Source organism: Amphiura filiformis, chromosome 13 (assembly GCF_039555335.1).
Source record: "Amphiura filiformis chromosome 13, Afil_fr2py, whole genome shotgun sequence".
Taxonomy (NCBI): domain Eukaryota; kingdom Metazoa; phylum Echinodermata; class Ophiuroidea; order Amphilepidida; family Amphiuridae; genus Amphiura; species Amphiura filiformis.
In genome coordinates this window covers 9249018-9272519 of record NC_092640.1, presented here as the reverse complement: position 1 = coordinate 9272519, position 23502 = coordinate 9249018, and the positions used below count along the sequence as shown (strand labels likewise).

Below are 23502 nucleotides of genomic sequence, written 5' to 3'. Positions count from 1 at the left end.
ATAAATCAAGGCTATAGCTGTTTGAACTGACTGAACGAACCCCCAGAAGGAGAAGACTGGTTTATGTTTTCAGAGTCAAATTTTGAACAGGCAGTTTTGGTGAAAATGATGGTCACTTGTCAAATCCTAGCTAAGCACCAGTTATAAAATGAACCATGTGGAAGCCACACCTGTACAAAAAAGACTGATCGAGTGCTAACCCGACTGTCCCAATCCATCCCAGTTCTGCTGGATATTCACAATATTATTAGTAATGATATGATATTTGTCAAGGCTGTATTCACAGAGGATTCGGTGATCTGATTCTGATATTACACTACACTTCATTACAAAATAATATACCATATTTCCTCGAATAGTCACCCCCCTTAATTAAATGCCCCCACCACTTTTTTCAACCAAGATGTTTAAAAAATGTTGATATTTCCATGCTATCTTGCATAGTAAACTTACCAAGGTGCGCAGTATTGCTAATGGCGTCGGTAATTGGCGAAAATCTGGTTGTAAAACCGGAAGTGAACCGGAGGTCATCATTGTAAAGTTCATAGTTTGTTATTTCAGTGTGAATTTTAAGCTAATGATTTTAACTGGAATTGTTGTTCTAAAAAATGACCTCTTATAAACGCCCCCTTTTGGAAAATGGAACGCCCCGGGGGCGACTATTCGAGGAAATATGTTAGTCATGATAACAGCAGTGCATCAAATGATGTGCAATTCAAATTGAATAATTGGATATAGAAATCAGTGCCTCGAGGCCTATGTGCATGTCCAATTTGATCATTAATTGACATTTTTAGCTTGGGCCAAATGATCAAATTGGACTGAAAACCACTTTTTTCCATTTTCTTCCTGGGAGACTTGGCCCTGATTCAGGCAAGTCCTGTGCCAGTCACGCACCATGATACAGCGTAGTGGGAAAGCTGTCCAGGGGATGGCTTTGGGGGCTCAAACCTGGTTTACATCAAAAACACCACAAATAGCCTCTTTGGGCACATGTTAACCACTCTGCTCACAGGTGGATGATTTCTGGGCACATCCGTGAGGTCTATACCTTGAACATACCTGTAGTAGGATTGAAATTATCTCTTTATTAATTACAAGGTGTTACCAATTGCCAAATTGGGTTGAAATTAGTGAAGCGCAATGAGAATGAAAGATTATTTTGAATACCTTTTCCATACCATTACCAAGATTTGATTGGTTTTTTTTTCATATTTTTTCAGGAAATCTTCTCAGTGAAAGGCAAGACGATAGAAATATCAATTCAGCAAGTTCAATGGTTGGTGCTCCTCAAACTGAGATAATAAATCGTGACAATGAATATCATGTGAATGGGGATCAAACAACTGTTAAAGGCCACCAATTTAAGATTTCTGGACCAGTGACTATACATGCAAGAGATCTGCAAGAAAGTGAGTAAAAAGCATTTTTTTCTTTGATAAGATACCAAATGGCAAAAAATGTCCCCATGTTTGCGGCACATCACTGTATGGTCATTTGTACTAAGTGCACCGCAGGTTTAGGGAACAATAATATAGCATGTAGACCTATCCCACAGTCTTTGTAGGTTTGGGACTCAAACACTGTTAGGTGTGGTCCAAAACCTGCTTGCTCCAACAAATGTCAGGTTTTTAAATCTCCATTTTAGATTTTTTTTCTAATCATGTTTGTATTGAATTTATTTATTTTAAGGTTTGATGATTGTAAATGGAGGGACTGCACCCACCAGTACTTCAAAGGTATGTTTTTTTTGCTGTTTTCTGTGATCCATATACACATATGCACGCATTGACAAAGAGAAGCCTGTACGTTACCTGCACTTTATTGACCAAGATATGTGCCTCCAAACCCTCAAACCCAAAAATCAAAAGTGGCAATTTTAGCGATTCAATTGTGCACTGTGTATGTTACATTGTGTGCTTTATTGATTGACCCGTGGTGCTTGGCTTGTGTGCAATACTATGATGCGTTCCCATTGAAAATCGTTGAAATTGCAACTTTTGGGTTTGGAGGCGCATATCTTGGTCAATTCTGGTTAGATTTTCACGAACTGGGTGTCAAATGAGAAAGCAAAGACAAATTATAAAATGTATATTTCAGAATAGTTCAAAATTATCAGGTTGTTGAAAAGCAAGGATGACTACATGTATAACTGACAAGTTTCTTTTTGTGTCTGGTGTACTTGAATATCTGACTGTCTCAAAGGTATAATCCTACTGGAAATAGCAGTCTTTCAGAAGAAATTAAAGCTACAGCTTGATTTATCCTTTATTTTTGGTATTCATAGGTACCCAATGGCAATGCTGAAGTTGCGAAAAGCACACCACAATGTGAGTATCTAGTAGTGGCTGTGGGTTAGAGATATTGGTTAAAGGTTTATAGTATCTTCATAAAGTTTAACTAAATAAAATGTTATACTGGCCGATTAGCTGGCTTCCCTTTGTTTGTTTGTTTGTTTTTTATTTGGCAAGATCATTAGAATACAAAAACAAATGATAGAGATAGAAAAATTTTTACATCAATGTGACAAATTAATTAAAACTTAATTAAATCCAGCCACAAAGCCATTTGGGATCAGGATACACAGACAAAAAAAATGACAAGCCGGGATAACCCATTAAGCCTGCAGAAAAGGCAAGCTTATTTCTGATGGGGTTCTAAGAAAAGATGAGATCAAAAGGAAACAAAAAAATGCCTACATCTTCCCCCCATATTTTTCTTTCCCCCACTTTTGAGGCAAATCCAAAAAATTACGTAAATGCCCACTTTTTGCGGCAATTTTGCACACAATTTTTGCCCCCCTGAAATTCACTTTGCCCTCAATACCCACCCGCAAAAAAATCCTGGTGCCGCCACTGGAAACTGTGTGCAGCTACAAAAATGGGTGGTTTTATTCAAATGAGTATAACTCAGGTTTGCTGTAAACAAATACAACAATTCTTTTTTTTTTTTTTAATTTAGACGTTCAGAATCTGCTTTTTTAAATGATATTTTCATTTACAGCATTCCTTGTAGATATTATGACAAAAGCCCTACAAACATGAGATTACTTCTTTTTTAATCAGCTTGTAGATGGCAACTTATTTGTGTGTCAACTATATGGATGATCTTTGGTTACAAATGATATTCCATTAGTTGAATGTGATATTGATAACAATATCTGTGAATTTTGAGACCCCAAGAGTTAAACTTTTTCAGATATGACACTTTAAAAAAAAAATGTATCATTTTGACCAATTTGTGTGTAAACTCTATATGGCTGCTCCCCACCGACTACTCTTTCACCAGCTCCACCCCTGACTACTTGGACATTTAATAAGGTGTAACTTGTTTATTTGTCATGCAAATGAACTTGGATTTTTTATTTAAAAGAAAATACAGTACCAGCAAAAAAATGCTACCGACCGTACTTCATGCAATCTTCCAACTTTAACTGTCGTAACACGAAAAATGAAAAAATATAAATATTTGTAACTACTCCACCTTATTTGATATATACCAATTCACAACATAAAACCTTTGGCTTGATGGTAAATGCTTTTATTAACTGCCTGTTTCTAAATATGTTGAATATGAAAAAACATCCAATTGTATTGAATAGACCCATTGATTTATACCTAGCAATCACAATTTACATACATTGAGTTAAAGTTTTTAAGAAAATTGCTTATTTTGCTTTGTTTTCTTACAATAGTGGCCATAAAATTCATCAAATTTATTCCAGCATTTTAATTCTATGTATAGTATGAATTACAATCTGTTGAATGTTAAGTTTTATTGTCAGTATCAATTTATTTTAATTTGTTTCAAATGATTGTACATGTATTGTTGCTTGCATTCATCATGCAATTATGTTTTTGTTTTTTATGAGGACTTGAGCCATTGGGGGAGGCATGAATGTAGTCATGGAACACAAAAATATTGTTCTTTTGTTTCTCTATGTTATGGGTTTTTTCTGCTAAATTGTTTTCAATTTCCTTTGCCAAATTGTCTGTCTATTCCATTTAGAGGCTCTTGATAGTGAAGTGAAATGTTAGGCTTGCATATTGTCAGCCTGCTACGCTTTTTGCCTAAGTCATTTTTTGTACTTTTGAGAACAAAAGTATAAAATATGGTTCAAGCATGCATTTGAACATATTTATTCACCAATCTTTGCACAAGAACAAATGGTAATGATACAAATGAAAGGGAATAATCCGAAGTAAATGAGTGTTTACGTAACTGATGCATGGTTGAACCACATTTTGTTCTTTGTTCTCAAAATTTAAAAAAATGACTTAGGCAATTAGTGTAGCAGGCTGATGATATAGCCCATTAATTCATCCCGAGTTACCAGTCGCAACAATATTAATGAGCATACTATAGTAAAAATATCGTCATGTATACAGTCTGACATTTATCTTTCCGAATTTAAATCACCCCACGGTGGAGGCATCCCACTCGACAAAAACCGGGACATTTCTAGTTAAATATACTCCGTTTATTTCACCACCTGTTTACCAATCTTATTTGTAGTCTTAGTTCAAGCCTTTGAGATTGACTGTTCTAGCCCATGCATACTGCATAAGAGGCTCATAGGAAACACCTCTGTTCCCAGTTACATATACTTTATAAGTTATAAGGATTGAGATTGACATTTGTTTCATCTGGCACAAAAAAAGTCTCTATTGTTTTTGAAATTGGGAGTATGTATTACAATTCATGTTGTATAAATTTCGCTCACAGATATTAGTGTGTCTCCTGAAGTGGTGGCTAATGCAGGACTTCCACCAGTGCAGTACAATGGCCTACTATGTGATGTAGATGATTCACTCACTCCTAAGCAATTTAAGAAGATGAAGAGGTTACTCCTGCAAGGTAAAATTTTTTGGAATTAAAAAAATATTATCTTGTTTTGCAAAATGATATATAGCTATACCTTTTAGTTAGTTCTAACTGTCAATAAAAGATCAATTTTAATACATTTAAAATAGACTTGGTGATTTATTAAAGCATTATTTACAATATTGTTTCATGCAAGCCAGCCGAAGCCGACCATACACTCGTCAGCATTATGCTTATCACTGGAAACTGATTATGATGCACGGAATGCACACGCCTCGAAGTGGCGACGGTGACGGTGTTGGTAGTTGAATAGGCCTTAGCCCGACTGATTAATTTCCATTCAGTTGAATAAGGTATTTTCTTATCCTTTAATTAAAGGATAAGAAAATAAACTAACAAACTATGCAGACTTTGTTTAGAGGAAAAATACTTCATCATATTTAAGCCTCATCTCTCTTGATTGCTGACACCGGTCTGACAACACGCATCATCAGATCGGTGTTCCGGTTTTTATGGACTTTTATGGATAATTTGCATTTATCTATGACATTTTCAAGCATCAAATCGTTAATTTATTGGAGAAATTACTACTACAAATCTTCTATGAGAGAATAGTATGCCGTAAAAACACTATTACTGGCAAAGTTTGCTGTATTTTGAGAAAAAAAACCTGACCGGATATTTTCAACCACACTGACCCTGAACGTAATAGGGCGGTGGCGGGAGATTTACTGCGTGGTCTACACGGCGTGCATACCGGCACCAAGAAGCATACATTGTATACTACCGTTGCTGTGACAACTAGAACCACGTAAAGCACGAAAACAACAGAAAGTTGAGGTAGGCTCGTTCTTATTTTTTTCTCCAAGGCTAGTGAATACCAATCTTATGGGAATTGGACGCAAATCGTCCATCATAATCAAGGAAAAAGCACGAATTTCGTCTAGAAATAAGGTGGGATCTTTCTTTTTGTTTGTACCTGATCAATACGGCAACCATTATAGTATAGAATGATCATGATGATGGGGACCAGGAGATCGATACTTCAATTGATTGCCCTCCTTGTAATAGGCGTAATCGTAAACCAATTGACCAAATCATCTTCTCTGACCAAATGTAATCCATGGATGACCAAGCATTCACCAAGCTACTGTATGCATCATGATACCAAGGAATTACTTCAAGCAAATCATGACTTTAATAACTGTAGACCTGACACTAAAGTTAATGTGGGCAAACTGATAAATGTTAATGGCAATTATGGAATGTATACAGCGTCACATGATTTTTCAACCCCAGTTATTCACAAAATTAATCAATGGAGGTTTACACTTTTAAATCCAACTTGGCCTGATTGCAAACCTAGTTTATATGCATCAATCCTCTCAGTACCGTTCAAGTACAAACGTAGTTATATCAACTGGTGTACAAGTTCAAGCCCGGTTAAACGGGTTTGTTTTACAATAATTTTGCTATTATCAGGTGATATTCAATGTAACCCTGGTCCTAAATGTATGGTGTGTGAAGATGAAATTTATGAAAACCAACAAGTTCTTCAATGCCAAGAATGTGGGAAGTGGGCGCACACAAACTGTGAATCATATGGCGGGCCTCTCAGTGACCAAGTCACTCATGCCAAATATATTGCCTGGGAATGTCCCCGGTGCATGTTGCCTAATGTTTCCAGCTCATTCTTCTCCTTGGCTGACCTAGATTTATCCAATAGCTTCTCAGTCCTAGATTCAGTCGACGAGGTTTTGTTCAACCCAGAAGAAATTAAATCATCGAGTCCAAAACCAGCAAAACTGCATGATAAACACGGTAGGCCTATAAAACAACAGGCCAATAAGAAACCAAAGGTTATCAAAATCATGATGGTAAACTGTCGTAGCCTTAAGAGCGATAGAAAACGCCAAGATCTTTTAGATCTTATTGAAACACACCACCCAGATGTGATTTGTGGTCAAGAATCGCATATTGACAGCTCTTTCACCAATGGAGAGATATTTCCCAATGGTTATAGCATATCTAGGAAAGACAGAAATATTAATGGTGGGGGAGTATTTATAGCAATATCCGAAAGGTATGTAGCAACAACAGAATACTCCTTGGATACTGAATGCGAGATAATATGGTGTAAGATCAGCATTGTGGGGTCCAAACCACTATTCATAGCGTCTTTCTACAGACCAACTAATGACAAAATCGATCCTCTTATTGCCCTCAATCAGTCTCTTGGTATGTTGCCTAAAAATGGCGCACTTCCAAACGTGATTCTCGGAGGTGACCTAAACCTCCCTGATATAGATTGGGTCAATTATAAGGTAAAGCCAAATCCCCAATATGGCTACAGAGTGAACAGATTGTTGCTTGACATAGTGGAAGAACATGGTCTTCAACAAAATGTTCACGAGCCAACCCGTCTAGACAATACTCTTGATCTCCTCTTTGCAACTTATCCAGACCTGGTTGACAAAGTGCAGGTATCTATTGGGATGAGCGATCATTCCGTTGTCACTGCAGAGATCAATGTGAACCCTAGACCAAATAAGAAATCTCCTCGGAAAGTGTACTTATTTAGAAAATGGATATCAACCAAATGAAAAAGGACATATGCGATCTCAAAGAACAGTATATCAATGAATCTGTAAGTTTCAAAGCTGTAAATGAAAGTTGGGTATTTAAAACAAAGATTAATGATCTTTTGCAAGATCATGTTCCACAGAAAACAGTGAAAGAAAAGTGGGACGTTCCCTGGATGACTCAAAATATCAAAAAATTGATCCGAAAGAAACATCGTGTGTACAATATCACCCAAAAGTATAATACCCCTGAAAATAAAGAGAAGTTTAAAATGCTCCGGAAACTTGTTCAAAGAAAAATGCACGAAGCAAAGAATGAGTACCTCATGGAAGTACATTTGTTGCTTGATTGATGAAGGGCATCGCCAGAGATTACGTCTTACAAACCAGAGAGCTTTGTTGGCCTTAGTTGCAATAGTATTAATGTGTTCAGCCCATTTGAGATTATGAGTCAGTTCGATTCCAAGATATGGGTGGTGTTTTACGGTTTCAAGGTAATCTGTAGCCATCGAGTAAGTATGAATTACCGGGTTTCTTTTGGTGGTGATGCGAAGTGTTTTGCATTTGTTAGTGTTAAATGACATTTGCCAGTTTGATGCCCAGTCCACAAGGGATGAAAGGTCTTTTTGCAGAGTGTCTGTATCTTTTGATGAATGGATGGCACGGTATAATAAACAGTCGTCTGCAAAGAGCCTGATGTTTGTTCCGCTGTCGATTTCATTTGCAATGTCATTAATATAAACCAGAAACATAAGCGGGCCCATAACGGTTCCCTGTGGGACGCCCGACTTCACATGGACTGGGTTTGATGTTTCCCCATCAACGACCACGCTTTGAGTTCTTGATACTAACCAATTTGTGATCCACACCAGGATGTTTCCACGGATTCCATAATATTCTAGCTTCTGTATCAGCCGTCGATGGGGTACCATGTCAAATGCCTTTTGAAAGTCTAAAATAAGCATATCAGTTTGCTTGCCACGGTCTAAGTTTCTGGCCAGATCTTCCACGGTTATTAACAACTGTGACTCACACGAGTGATTTGCACGAAACCCATGCTGGAAATGAGATAAGATGTCATGTTGTTCTAAATGATCCATAATGTGTCTGAATAAGATGTGTTCCAGTAATTTGCATGTCACGGAAGTGAGTGATACGGGTCTATAGTTCAGCGGATTGCATTTAGTTCCCTTTTAAATATTGCAGTTACATTAGCAGTTAGCCAGTCGTCCAGAAGCTCCCCTGAGCGTAGAGAAGGAGCAAATATTTTGGTTATTATAGGAGCAAGTTCTTCACTGAAGTCCCTTAACACCTGGGATGGCACTCCATCGGGTCCGCTAGCTTTTTTAATATTGATATTTTTACGTAGACTTTCAACACCTTCAACGTCAATAGTAAGCACCCCAATTGTTGGGTAAGGCGTCCACTCATGGATGGGATATTAGACAGATTTTCGTCAGTGAATACACGCCATAATATTGCTTACTTAGAGCTTCAGCTTTACCTTTGGCATCTTGGATCTCACAGCCATCAACAACCAGTGTACCTACACCACTACCATTGCTTTTCATGGACTTAAGGGGGTACTACACCCCTGTGGTAAATTTTGTGACTATTTTTGCATTTTTCTCAAAAAATAATAACACACTGGTAATAAAAATTATGTATATTATTGGGGCAAGGAATCCAATTACTACACTGAAATTTCAGTGACTCAAGACAAGCGGTTCAGTATATATGATAGGAAGCGTGGTAGTGCGTGCTAGCGGTACCTTATTTCTTATCATAAATTACAAACCACTTGTCTTGGGTCACTGAAATTCCAGTGTAGTAATTGGAGTCCTTGCCCCTATAATATACATAACTTTTGTCACCACTGTGTTATTAGTTTTTGAGAAAAAAATGCCAAAATAGACACAAATTTATCGAGGGGTGTAGTACCCCCTTAATGTAATTCCAAAACTTCTTATTTAAATTACACTAACATTATGATCCATGTTTTGATTAGAATGATCAACTGTATTGGTGTCCCTTTTACAGTTTTCTGACTCTTCACTGAACAAAAGGAATGAGCTAATAAACACTTGTAGACACAGGAAGAAGCATCTCTTGATCAACTACAACTGATCAATATATCAAGTATTGACTGCCTTCATGAACTTGAATTGCTTATAAGGCACTTGAAACTTGATTCTGAGTTTAGCGTCCACCGCCCGCGTTATGAATTTTGTGCCGCCTTTGAGATGTAAAATATGAAAATAATTCATTATTTTGCAAATTACTACTAAACCAGAAAGAAAATTTGTTCTGCAAAATTTTCAAACCCCTTTTTTTGTATTTGAACACTTCAAAAACTATAGAAAGCCTTGAGAACTATTAGATGAATCCATCTAAATATTTTAGCATTAAAAATATACAGGTTTTTGACCCTTGCTCTATCCAATTATTTCAACTATACCTTTGGGATACCAGGGTAGCAACCTAGCCAAAATGTTTTTACCAGATTGTTGATGTTGTAAATAATTTAACTACATGTAGGAAAGACCTAGTTTTGACAAATTGGTGCCAAAAAATTATTTCATAATGTTCTGCATGATTGTTATTTTTGTATTTAATGAGTCAATCCCCCCCCACCCATTTTCCCCCTATCCTCAAATGTATACGGAGAGGTTAGTACAAATTGGAGTGAAGAAGACTGGCTTGGTATACTTCGGAATACATTTAGTTTGTTTTAAAACTGGAAAAACAAAAAGCAAGATAATTATACTTTTATAACTGTTTATGTGTGTTTGTGACATTATATTGCGACTGGCGATGCCCAATTAGAATGAACAAAAGCGCATAAGCATTGGTAAAAGGCCGCTGATAATGAAACCTTGAAAATTATGAATAATGAATAATGAAATAGTTGCCTCATTATGAGCTGAAAAAAATGGGACGCTAAACTCAACATCAAGTTTCATTAGCCTAATGTTATGTAACCATTTTGACTGTAAATGTATGCCAATTAAACTGTCTAAAGATCTAGCTCTAGCACTAGCTCCGCGGGCTTTACGCTCGGTGATCGCGCTTCGCGCTCACCGTCGCCACTTCGTGGCGTGAGTGTTCCGTGCATCATAATCAGTTTCCAGTGATAAGCATAATTCTGACGAGTGTAGGTCAGCTTCGGCTGGCTTGCATGAAACAATATTGTAAATAATGCTTTAATAAATCACCAAGTCTATTTTAAATGTATTCCAGCTCCCTTCTTTGTTGAGCACTTTACTGTGGATGATTTACCCTAACTTGGATTTATTGATAAATTTTAATATATATTTGTAATTTGATGGATAATGGGGCAAAAACATGCAAAATAGTAGTTTGTAGTTAATTAGTAATTGTAGTTACAAAATTCTAAGACTTGGAACAAGTATAAGCATTCAAAAATCTTGAGTTTAGTCTAAGAGTCAACTCATAATTTTAATATTTTTTGATAATTGGTTATGAAAAAGATTAGAAAATGTGTTTTTCAAAAATTGGAATGCATAACCTGAAATTATATAAGACTTTGAGCTTGATTGTCACAGCATACGAAAAACACCCTAAAATAAATGTTTTTGGCCCTTATTTCCAAAAAAATTATCCAAATATTAGAATTGTATTTTTATTGCCAGTTTTAGGACTAAGTAATAGGATTTAGCTATGTTTCATTTGCCCAACAGGATATTTTTTTAATCCCAAAATATTACTTCTGTATTTTTCTGGAATATGGAGTAGTCCCTAGGGACAGTACATATTTAAAAAGCAATGAGCTTATGAGCAGGGTCTATACCCCAAAAGCAACATGAGAATTGGTCCAGAATCAGCAGGGGCTATGAAGTCACTATAAACAATAGTGCAATTGCAACCATTATTATGTTTTGTTGAATCCAAGTGTGTAAAAATATTGGATCCAAAACAAAATAATGATAAAATTGGATGCTTTACGCCCAATATATATTACGCTATGAGTTTTAAAATATTGGACTCAACGTAATATTTTAAAAACTCATAGCTCGACCAATAAATATTGGCTCAATCGATCTAATTTTATATCAAACTTGGGCCATAGGTACACTATGGGAAATGTAGTGGTGGTGTGTGACCTTGAAAGGTCATTTGAGGTCAACTTGTAAAATAAAAAAAAAAAAAAAAAAAAATGTCTAGAATATTCACTACAGTCAGTCTACTCTGAAGTAGAAAGTACTGACGTGGACGTACGCATTGTGCCGACTTTGAAGGTACGCATGCATAACTGCAGCAGAGACGCAGCACTATGCACTGTTTACACGCTGTATACGCGTGTGTTGTTACTTTGTGCTTCAGAGAGGACGAACTGTATGCATGTTGTTCCCGTCATCTGTCTTTGGACCTATTTGGGACTGCGTCCGCCATCCCAAGTTTTTTACTTAGCTTATTACCAAAAGTAGGACTGAACTGATTATCAGATTGGTTATCAGATCAGTACCGATATTAGCCTCATCTGTAAAATATTGGATCAATAAAAAATCTGATATTAAAAAAAAAATTGAGGTTGGAAAGCAGAGAAATACTGCTAACAGCCAGGGTTGACTTTAATACTCACTGTCAATGGTGTACCGGTTGGTGGGGGAAACATGTTCCCCTGATCTGCTTACAAAAGGACATACATGTATGTGCATGTGAAACATTCAAATAAGTGTAATATTTATGCTAAAATGGGCCAAAATTAGGATAAAGTTTGCCTAAAGCAGGCCAAACACGCACAAATTTTGGTCAACTTGTCCCAGTATTTCGAACAAGAGGGTAACTTTCCTCCTGGATGATATGCCACTTCTCATTGTTCAAACATACCAGAAAGCTGCAGTATACTGATTTGGTACACTTGATCTCGCTTGAGTTTTATATGTTTGCATGGGGATGAATCCGAGACAACCTCTGCTTCCAGTAAATTTTGTTTGAAACTAGCTGCTACAATAAAGCTAAACCAATGGCTAGAACTCGGTCATCAAAGATAGTATTTTTAGTAATGTTAGTCATAATTTCATAAATGACTGATAGATAATAACTGGCATTGAGGACTGAGCTCCACAGTTTATGTTGACATGTGAATTGGATGCAAATGCCCAATATACTTTTAATTTTATGCTTCACTGGTGCCTTTCATATATAACTAGAGCGGTTCTCGGGCTTCGCGGTTCTCTGCTTTGGTGGTTTGTTTTGGTACTGAATGGTACATGTGTTTGGGTGATCATTGATGGTGTTTGTGATTGATTGGTTTAGGTTGGGTGATGTATGTTTTGTTTCTGTTCAGAACCTTGTGGGGATTTGGCGAGTCGATGGGTGGGGGTAATTAGTTAAATGTTTGTAAGAAGGGAAAGTGAGAGGTTAGAGAGTTAAAATGAGGTAGACGGTAGAGGTTTGTAAAGGTTGAAGGGAAAACATAGGAGCATGGACACTTGGCCTGGTGAAATAGTTGTTGAATAGAAGTTGAATGTATAATGTTTGTTGATGAATGAGACCGATTTGACCGAATTAATTACACGTCTGTCTGCAGTGGATACTTTGAAGGAAAGTGACGGCCGGGTTGCCAAAAGATTTCAGCCCGAATTGCGGGTCAAATAATCGAAAAAGTCGCCCAATTTTTCTCTTTACCATTGGTTTCTATGGGACATGAAATGATCGGAAGTCGCGGGACCCATTGTTGAAAAGTCGCCCAATTTTTTTCTTAACCATTGGTTTCTATGGGACAGGAAATTGTCAAAAGTCGCGGGAAAATCTTCAAAAGTCGCCCAATTGGGCTACCAAAGCGCGGGGTTGGCAATCCTCACTCACTGACGGGTGCATGTGACGCTTTCTTTGGCGTGGTGTAAACAAAAACATGGAATATAGCATAGGCGTGCGCAACATCATTTAAATTAATTATTATTTACCGATACAACATTGTAGGCGTTTCAATGTACAAAAACTTGTATCATAGCGTTACGTAATCGCTATCATCATCATCAATTCGCTCAACACGATGAGTCATTCATCAAGTCAAGTACCAATTTCCTTGATGTGTTTATTATACAGGTTTGGGCAAAATCGATTTTTCTTTTATAATATCCCGTGGACGGCAATGCACAAAACGTACTACGCCATAATATAAATAAGGCTAAATAAAAATAAAATGATGTTTCCGGTAACATGCTCTGAAAAAATTGGGACGGAAGGAAGGAAAAAAAAATTATTTACACATACTGAAATGTCGACCCAATTTAACACTTGAAGGCTAGCCAATAGAAAAACAGTATGACTCGGGGTCTCAATCGCACAAGCTCTTCTCATACTACACAAGTGTGTCGTACTGTCCAATATCATTTACCTACTCTCTGTCATTCACTGTTCTTGTCTATATATAAAAGCTTTTTCTGTTTGTGCAATTATAGAAAACTGCTACATACAATTTGGAAATTTATGCAATACAAAACACTAAACAGATAAAATAATATTTTGAAATGACCATAATTAGGGGTAGAAAAAAGTAAGGAGTCAAAACTCCAAATGGACCCTCTTATCTTAAATCCAAAAATAGGGTCCATAACCAAACTTTTGGGATCCAAAATAGTCAAATATAATATTAACTTGTAAACAGTTAATGACTTGAACGTGAAATCAATAAGTGTAAATCAAACCAATTTTTTAAGTTTACCTGACTTGGGGATCAAATTTCGACAGAGGTTTCTTGCCAATACAACATTTTACTAATTTGACCTCAGATGACCCCTGGTGACCCCCAAATGACCTTACCAAAATATGGCTCTAAATGGTGACTGTATCCACCAAGTTTCATGCCCATATGACAGTTTTTACTAATATGACCTCTGGTGACCCCAAAATGACCTTCAAAAAATTTGGCTCTAAATGTTGACTGTACTAACCATGTTTCATGCCCATATGACAGTTTTAACTAATTTGACCTCAGATGATCTCTGGTGACCCCAAATGACCTTCAAAAAATTTGGCTCTAAATGTAGACTGTATTAACCAAGTTTCATGCCCATATGACAGTTTTAACGAATTTGACCTCAGATGACCTCTGGTGACCCCAAATGATCTTCAAAAAATTTGGCTCAAATGTAAACTGTACTTACCAAGTTTCATGTCCATATGACAGTTTTAACTAATTTGACCTCGGATGACATATGGTGACCCCTGAAATGACCTTAAAAATTTGGCTCTAAATGTTCACTGTATTAACCAAGTTTCATGCCCATATAACAGTTTTAACTAATTTGACCTCAAATGACCTCTGGTGACCCGAAATGACCTTAAAAGAATTGGCTCTAAATGTTGACTGTACTAACCAAGTTTCATGTCCATATGGCAGTTTTAACTAATTTGACCTCAGATGACCTCTGGTGACCTCAAAATTACCTTCAACAAATTTGGCTCTAAATGTTGACTGTATTAACCACGTTTCATGCCCATATGACAGTTTAACCTAATTGACCTCAGATGACCTCTGTTGACCCCGAAATGACCTTCAAAAAATTTGGCTCTAAATGTTGACTGTATTAACCAAGTTTCATGCCCATATGACAGTGTTAACTAATTTGACCTCAGATGACCTCTGGTGACCCCAAATGACCTTTAAAAAATTTGGCTCTAAATGTTGACTGTACTAACCATGTTTCATGCCCATATGACAGTTTTAACTAATTTGACCTCAGATGATCTCTGGTGACCCCAAATGACCTTCAAAAAATTTGGCTCTAAATGTTGACTGTATTAACCAAGTTTCATGCCCATATGACAGTTTAACCTAATTGACCTCAGATGACCTCTGTTGACCCCAAATGACCTTCAAAAAAATTTGGCTCTAAATGTTGACTGTATTAACCAAGTTTCATGCCCATATGACAGTGTTAACTAATTTGACCTCAGATGACCTCTGGTGACCCCAAATGACCTTTAAAAAATTTGGCTCTAAATGTTGACTGTACTAACCAATTGTCATGCCCATATGTCAGTTTTTAATAATTTGACCTCAGATGACCTCTGGTGACCCCAAAATGACCTTCCAAAATTTTGGCTCTAAATATTGACTGTACCCACCAAGTATCATGCCAATGTGATGTGACAGTTTTACTAATTTGACCTTTGGTGACCCTGAAATTACCCTCCACAAATTTGGCTCTAAATATTGAATCTACCCTATCAAGTTTCATGCCCATATGATAGTTTTACTAATTTGACCTCAGATGACCCCTGGATGACCTTGACCCATTAACCAATACAAACTTGTTCTGTCTCGGGTCATGATGAACCCACCCACCAAACAAGTTTGGGTCAAATAATAATTGCCCTTGTAAAACAAACTGGGACATCCCCATACCCCCCATTTAACATGTGCTTAATATCTGTATCATCCAAGTATCCTCATCTTCAATGCAACGTTCACTATTTATCGCTATGGAATTATATTTACATGTTGAAAAAGGTAGGCCTAGGGTTGAGTTTCTTGACGGGATAATATGCAGGCCTGGGCGAGCGGCATGAGAAAATAAATGTTGGTTAATCCTGACATCTGCCAGGTTAGTTATTTTAATTTTTATTATATCGGTGCTGACAAAATGCACAACTTCCTCAACGTTTATAAATTGAAATGAACAGTCTTTTATTCATACTTGATAGGGGTTTATCGTTGAGTGTCTAGGACAAGATTACACAATTTTTTCGGCCTACATCATTTTTAGGATTTTAACTTTTTTATTACTTGCTCTTTTTAATACGAGCTTTATGGGAATTAGTTCGACAACAACACCGATTTAATGAGCGTTAGGCCTTTGTCTTATAGTGTTAGGCCTACTATTACCGTTTTTATCAAATTTTTTGCGGACACAGACAAAATACCCAGCAAACACAAAACGTTTTCGACATCATTCGCAAAAGGTTATAAAAGGTTGTCAGAAAACGTTTAAATGTCGGGTTATATAAAGGGTATATTAAGAGTATAAAACATTTTCATAACCTTAAAAACATTTTTGATAATCTACTGCTCAGCAAACAAAAATGTTTTACAGAAAACGTTTAAATGTCGGGTTATATAAAGGGTATAAAAACGTTTTAATAACATTCCAAAAACATTCTTGAAAACTTGATACAAAACATTCTAAACAGAATGTTATTTTGGGGTTGAAAAATATTTGCGAAAAAATGTTTGCCCAAAATATTTTCAATAACGTTTTAAAAACGTTTTCATGACCTTTATATAACCCGACATTTAAATGTTATTAAAAGGTTTTGAAAAAACATTTTAAGAACATTTCTGTGTTTGCTGGGTTCAAACATTTTAACATGTTATTTAAGTATTGACACAATATTTGGCAAAAATGTTTGTAAAAATAGTTTACAATAACATTTTTTGAAAACATTGAAAAATATTGTTGTATTGTGTTTTCATACAAAACGTTTTAAAACGTTATCATGACCTTTATATAACCCGACATTTTAATGTTATTAAAACGTTTTTAGCTAAACCAAAAGCCAAAATATAACTTATTTAAAACGTTTTTAAAACGTGTTTGTGTTTGCTGGGTAGTTCAATAGTTTTTCAATAGTTGTAGGCCTACTTAATATTACGAGTCCTGCTGCACGCTGTTTTCATAAATAAAATAGTTGTGCATAGGCCTAGGCCTATATCGCGATAAATATTATCTATCAATTCAACTGTATTTCTTTAATCATTGAATGGCAGAAAGTCGGGGAAAATAAAATAATGTGATTTCCAACAACTTCATATCAGAATTTCGACACGGACGACTCTTGAAAAATTTTATTTTTTCCAAAAGTGGCATAAATTATTTTTTTTTTTTGTTTCACTAAAAAAGAGGGCGGGCGGGTTACCGGAAACCGAATTTTATTTTTAGTATGCCTAACAAGATGAGTCATACATCATAGTTTATTGGTATCACATTGATACAACCTGATTGGTCCCCATATTTTACTGCTAGAAAGCCGATTGGTCAAAAAGCCACTTTAACATTTGCCCACACATTGATCAGCCACTTTGACCTTTTTATCACGACTTGATCACGCGCCACGATTAGTGACAAGTAGGTCTATTACTAGTAGGGATTTTACGATTTCAATATTACATTCGCATGGACGGTCATTTTTTTTGCGTTGTCGCTAGGATTCTAGCGAGTAGATTTCTTGCAATATTTTGCTTATTTACCATCCAATTTATATCCTACAATGTACCTGTATATCATTAGCATATCAAGCGCGCCCAACAAAAATAGTTTTTGAGGTTTCTGATCGTCACGCTGAAACACTTTTAAGGACACAATTTTCTCCGTTTTCCCAGCCATTTTGTTTACTCGTTGTTAACGACGTAACTGATTAGTCTCGACCCCAGAGTGCAACGTGGCTGTATGGCGAACATGACTTGAAGACAGAAACCGGCTGTAAAAGAGGTGGGTCATCTCGCGAGATCTTGTGACTTGCATTGTTTCATCTCGTAAGGTCGATGGCTCAAAAATTATCTTTGAAGTATCACAAATTCCAAGTGTAAGGTACTTGGATACATTAAACAGGATAATTATGATTATAATTATTTAGAAATCAGATATGTGAGTACCAATTTTATATAAATTGACTCAATTGCAAAAAAAATGTTGCTACGTTTGTATAGATCCCAATGACACACACAGTGGCATAAGCCAGTCTCTGTGTACAAACGGGCGCATACTGAGACTGGCAAGTCTATACCACATCGTTACGACTCTAACAGCGCCCGGTCACTGGGGCGATCTACTATCATGACTATTGCGCAACTTCCACTTGCTTCGCCCTCCCCCAGTCTGAGATAGAAGTATAAATTCAGTAACCAATGGCAACGGTAGGCAAAACCGGCTATGCAACGACTATGTGCACGATTATATGGACCAACCTCTGGTTGGATCGCACGAATACAGAGTTGCCAATGCAGATTAATAAGGTATAATATTGGGTGACTTTGTGAACGTCCAACTAAATTAGTACAATTCTGAATACTTCGTTATTCTTTTTGTAGATGTCGACTACCATTCAAATTTAATAGGTTTCATCATTAGCACACACTTGACATATCCTGAAAGTGTCACTGAAAAAAAATACTTCGTTTGTCTGCTTTTTTGTATACAAGAAACACATGAGACATCTGTTTGTGTGGACTTTGTGCAAGGAGCCCAAATCCCCACAATCATGGGGAAATGTACAGACTTTTAAACAAATCATACATTATGTTTTATTTCAGATACTACTAGTAAACTTGGAATACCTAGAAATGCCATTGAAGATATAGATGATAAGTGGGTTCTTTTAAAGTGTATGGAGAAGTTCAACTACCTGAGCTCATCAAACACCTGGTTTCTCCAGTACTTGATGTATGTTGTTGGTAACAGAAAACTCTATAAGCTAGTGTTTAACTACAAAACTGAACAATTGGTGTCTGCCAGTGCTCTGTACGTGTATGAACCCAGTGATATCCAAGGTATGATGCTTTTTCCTACTATTTCTAGTTGTACTAATGAATGTTGAAATTGAAACTGGACATTTATGACCAGGGGCGGCACCAGGGTTGAATATTAGGGGTGGGGGGGGGCAAAAACATAAACGGGTGTTCCAGGGGACTGGCCTCCTGGAGGAGGTCCAGGATGCTGAGCCCCTTGGTGAGGTCAAAAGCTCTCACTTTTTAATGAACTGTATAGGTATAGAAAACAATTCGTCGTTAACATCACATACGGCTCTATTTGAGACTTTTGACATTTTTAAGAAAATTGGTGTGTAGCAATATGTTGTGGAGCTCTTCAAATCCACCCCAACTTACAGACCTTAATTCTTTCTAATTAATGAGATATAAAGCTTTGATTGCGGACTATTACGTATATCACATACCGATCTATACTGTGAACCACGCATTGCATACAGATCCATTCAGAGCTTATTTACGTTCATAACCAATACACGCATCACATCTATATGTAGAAAGAAAAATATAATGAGACTAACATAATATAGCAACAGAGTAAAAAGAAATCGTTTCCATACAGAGCTATCAATTTAACATCATATTAAACAATTTTACTTGAATGATGGACATAATTATGTCAATTTCACCAAAATGAAATTTCCATGTCTTTTCTGTATATAAATACCCTGTCGAGGAAATTCTATTGAGAAATAAAGTAAGTATGAAGCCAAATCCAACAACAGAATTTTCAATCACGATTTTCCTGCTGCGTCAAATAGATCAGTATGTGATGCGACCAACAAATTTCACAATTTAACCCCTGAATTTGACCTATGATAGTAGGGCTAATTCAATACTTTGGTATAATTTCCATAATTAAGATCTGCACAAATCAAAGGTCATTAAGGGTATACGAGGTATTGTTGGTCGAAACAGCCAAAAAAAATTGATTTTCATTATCTGAATCAATATATTATTGAAAAATAACACTTTGGTGTTTTACAAAAGTTCATTCTACAAATCATATACTTTGAAAACTTGCTTAATTTATTGTTGTTAATGAGTTATGTACGTTTGACAAAAGTGTTGTTGTTCCAGCCCTCTTTACAACATAACTCAAGAACCACAGGACCTACAAAAGTATATTTGTGATATTTGAATTCTTCTACATGCTCGCTATGAATTGAGCAATGCAATTTTTGCTAAAGCTCACTACCATTCGCAAGATGCTGTAAACTATTGTTTTTACTGCTTCGACCCTTTGCATACCCTTAAGGGGTCATTTCCAGTCTGGGACCTAAACTGACAAATGTAGTTGTTCTCCTACAAATGTCTGGTGAGGTGAGGTGAAGGGGTCATTTCCAGTCTGGGACCTAAACTGACAAATGTAGTTGTTCTCCTACAAATGACATAGTCACATGACATGTGAAATCTGAAGTTTGATGAATTTAAGAGTGTTCAGGTCTTTAAAATCCCTGATTAAAAAATCCTCCTTTTTATATTCAAGCCTCAAAATGAGCAGATCTGGACCAGGAGCCACACATTTGGAAAAAAACAGTTCCTGGCCCTGTGATTATCTAGTGAACCAGGAGTCATTTTTAAAGAGCTGAGAGTCATTTAAATTTCAATTGTACACATTAAATACAAATCCTGCTTTAACTACCAGGCTCTATTTGAAAAAAAATATGTAGAGCCTGATTCATATGATTTTGGTGTGGACCAGGAGCCAAAATGTTATGACCATTGGGTAAATAGCTCCTGGGTGCTTGCTTATTTTGAAGCTTGTTTATAATATGTTCATATTAATTTCAATTGAGTTTCTTGTGTTAACAGGTGCTCGAAAGTCAAAGGTGAAGCTTAAAGTTACTGGTGACATAAAACAATTCAAACCAATAAAAGTGGATCAGTTTCAGCAGCTGTTATCTAAACAGTGTGGTAGTGACATAGAATATGTTTGTCCAATCGGTGTGAAAGAGGGTTGTGTATATCTATATTTCCAAGTACCCTCTGTCTGCAAACAACACTTTTGCAGTTCAAGTCAATTGTATGAATGGTGCAGAGAAAATGGCATAATGCTAGTTTGCTTTGATGGAGACGAAATAATCAACATACCAACAAGTGAGGCCACAAGACCTACAAAGTGTAAGTTTATTATTTTGTATTTCCTTGTACATGTATGACAGAAATTTCATGGAACAATTAGAAACTGCATTTAACAGATACCAGTTTTTAGAATTTAGTGATTTTAATTAAGAGAAGAGATTTCTTCATTTGGAGGCCAGTGAAGTCAGTTTGCAGTATGTGAATGTATTGACAGGGTGACTATTATCAAAATGATGTGTATGGGAAGATAGATGTTTTTATAAAATGTTTAAGATTCACAAAATATTACTAATATTTGGGCAATTTGATTAAAATATGATATTTTCACATTTGACAGCCTTGAAGTCAGAAAATTCAGAAAACACACTATTGGATATAATTCTCATGTGGTCTAATTAGAAATAATAACTGATGTTAGTAAATAAGAATCTAAAGTTCTGGCCTTTAATTTATTCAGCATGTTATCCATGTTGATTAATTTCCGAGTGCTGTTTATGTCAGTAAACAATTAATGCTGCTCAGGAATCCAATCAGTGGCGTAGCATGAATGAGTCATCCTATTGCGGACCATGATTGGGGAAACAGACCTGATTGGGGGGGGGACAAGCATTTTGTTGGCAATTTTCCTATGGGAGTTTCTACAATTCCCAATCTAATGGGGGCATGTGCTCTATGACCTTCGCTACTGAATCCAATCGCTACAGTGGTTTATGTCAATACTCTCATTAGTGAATGCATCTGGAAAACTACTCTTTTGAAACTTAAAAAAAGCTTATATATAAAAATGTCTTATTTGCACTGTGTATAGCATATAGCTAGATAAAACACATTCAGATGAAATTATAATTGCATGTTTTTGTTTCAGATGATGAAAGTGGAAACACAATTGTAGATGTGCTGAAGAATGATGAGAACAAAATTAGACAGCAGACATCCTTTCAAACAGATTTAAAGATTGCAAGTATACATATTATTCTACTTAGAGTCCTGCATTTTATAACCTGATTGAAAGCCATAATGTACGATCTTATAATATGAAATTGGTTGATTTTTTCAAACCTGATTTCTTTGCATATTTTTACACATGTCACAACTTGCACCTAAATGGAAACAGCCCAAATTTGTTGTATTTGTAGGTCGACAGAGCAAAGTTTGGCATAAAGTAATTGCATCTTAAACGTCCAGTAGATTTTCTTTCACTTTACCTTGTTATTTCAGCTCAAAATGGATAGAAACCCTTCCTGACAATTATTACTAGTATTATTTCAGCATTTTGAGTATAGAATAACAAATTTAAAATTTGAAGGAAATTGTACATAAAGGCTTTAATTAACAAGCCATGTGGTCAATTATGCCCACCAATGCACACCACAAAAAAAAAGGGGAAAAAAAAAGACAATTGGGGATGATGGAGATGCAGGGGGGTACTTCCATGTTGAAATGTACAGAGATGTGTAAATACTAAATAGGTTGGTTTGTCAAATCCCCAGATTTGAGGGTAGGTTTACACAGAATATCCTTAGAGATATGAGGGTAGGTTTAATTCACAGAATCTATGTCTTAACACAATTATCCAAAAACTGCAAAATAGGTTGGGTTTTTACCAAAAAATCCTTATTAGACATAGGTTAATCCCAGGGGCCCTCAACTGAAATTTTGGTAGGGGTGTGCGGCGCGAACGCCGGACTTTGGGAACTAGTCTAAGAACTGATTTTGGGCAAAATAGGGGCTTTAATGAACTGAAATTTCAACATTTTTGATGGGTCTTGTGAACTAAAATTGAGCTAAATTATAGGCTTTGGAGCTGAAAAATTCCAAAACTTTCCAAATTTCAGATAAAGAGCTACAATTGTCAGAGTTTGAGGCTCAAAGAACTGGAGCATGATCCAAATGTGGGTCTTAAAGAACTGCCAGAGAGCCTGGAAATGAGACCCTTGACCGCCACACATACCCATACCACATTTACATGTGAGTACCCCCTCCGGGAGGTTAATGTCTCAAAACATATTGCTCTAAAGGAACAAACTTTTGCCATTTTTGAGTGCAAATGACTCTTAGAAGTGGGGTAGGGTTTAGAAATACTGTGGCATTGTATGAATTACGATATGAAATGTGACAGTTCATTAATGTGTCATTTCTTTTCTCATCATGCTCAGGGAGGAAAATCATTACTCCACCTGGCAACAGAATTGAATTACCACAACATTGTGAAGCACCTTATTGCACATGGAGCTAAGCTAGATGAAGTTGATCAGGTATGGTTGTAACAATCCTGCTATAAGAATTGAAATTCTCTTAACATAATTGTTCAATCAATTGAAATAATCAATTATTTACATTAAACATAAAATGGTAAGATTAAGAATAATATCTTAGCTTATACTGAAGTTTCTGACTGTTTAGCTTGTTAATTTGCCAAAAAGTTTTTGAACTTCAAAAAAGGGCTTTAAGAATCATCTCTAATAGCTCTTATCTATGCCATACAAAGCCTTTGTT

At 36.2% G+C, this 23502-nt stretch overlaps 1 protein-coding gene across 1 annotated transcript in view; it reads left to right on the top strand.

Moving 5' to 3' along the window:
* The window catches only part of LOC140167966 (uncharacterized), a 63314-nt gene that overhangs the window by 14752 nt on the left and 25060 nt on the right, over positions 1–23502 (top strand). Inside the window, exons 6-13 of the mRNA XM_072191256.1 lie at positions 1224–1412; positions 1693–1739; positions 2288–2330; positions 4726–4857; positions 18688–18924; positions 20737–21045; positions 21872–21963; positions 23163–23261. Coding sequence (XP_072047357.1) covers positions 1224–1412; positions 1693–1739; positions 2288–2330; positions 4726–4857; positions 18688–18924; positions 20737–21045; positions 21872–21963; positions 23163–23261 — 1148 coding nt within the window. The remainder of the gene's footprint in view (positions 1–1223; positions 1413–1692; positions 1740–2287; positions 2331–4725; positions 4858–18687; positions 18925–20736; positions 21046–21871; positions 21964–23162; positions 23262–23502) is intronic.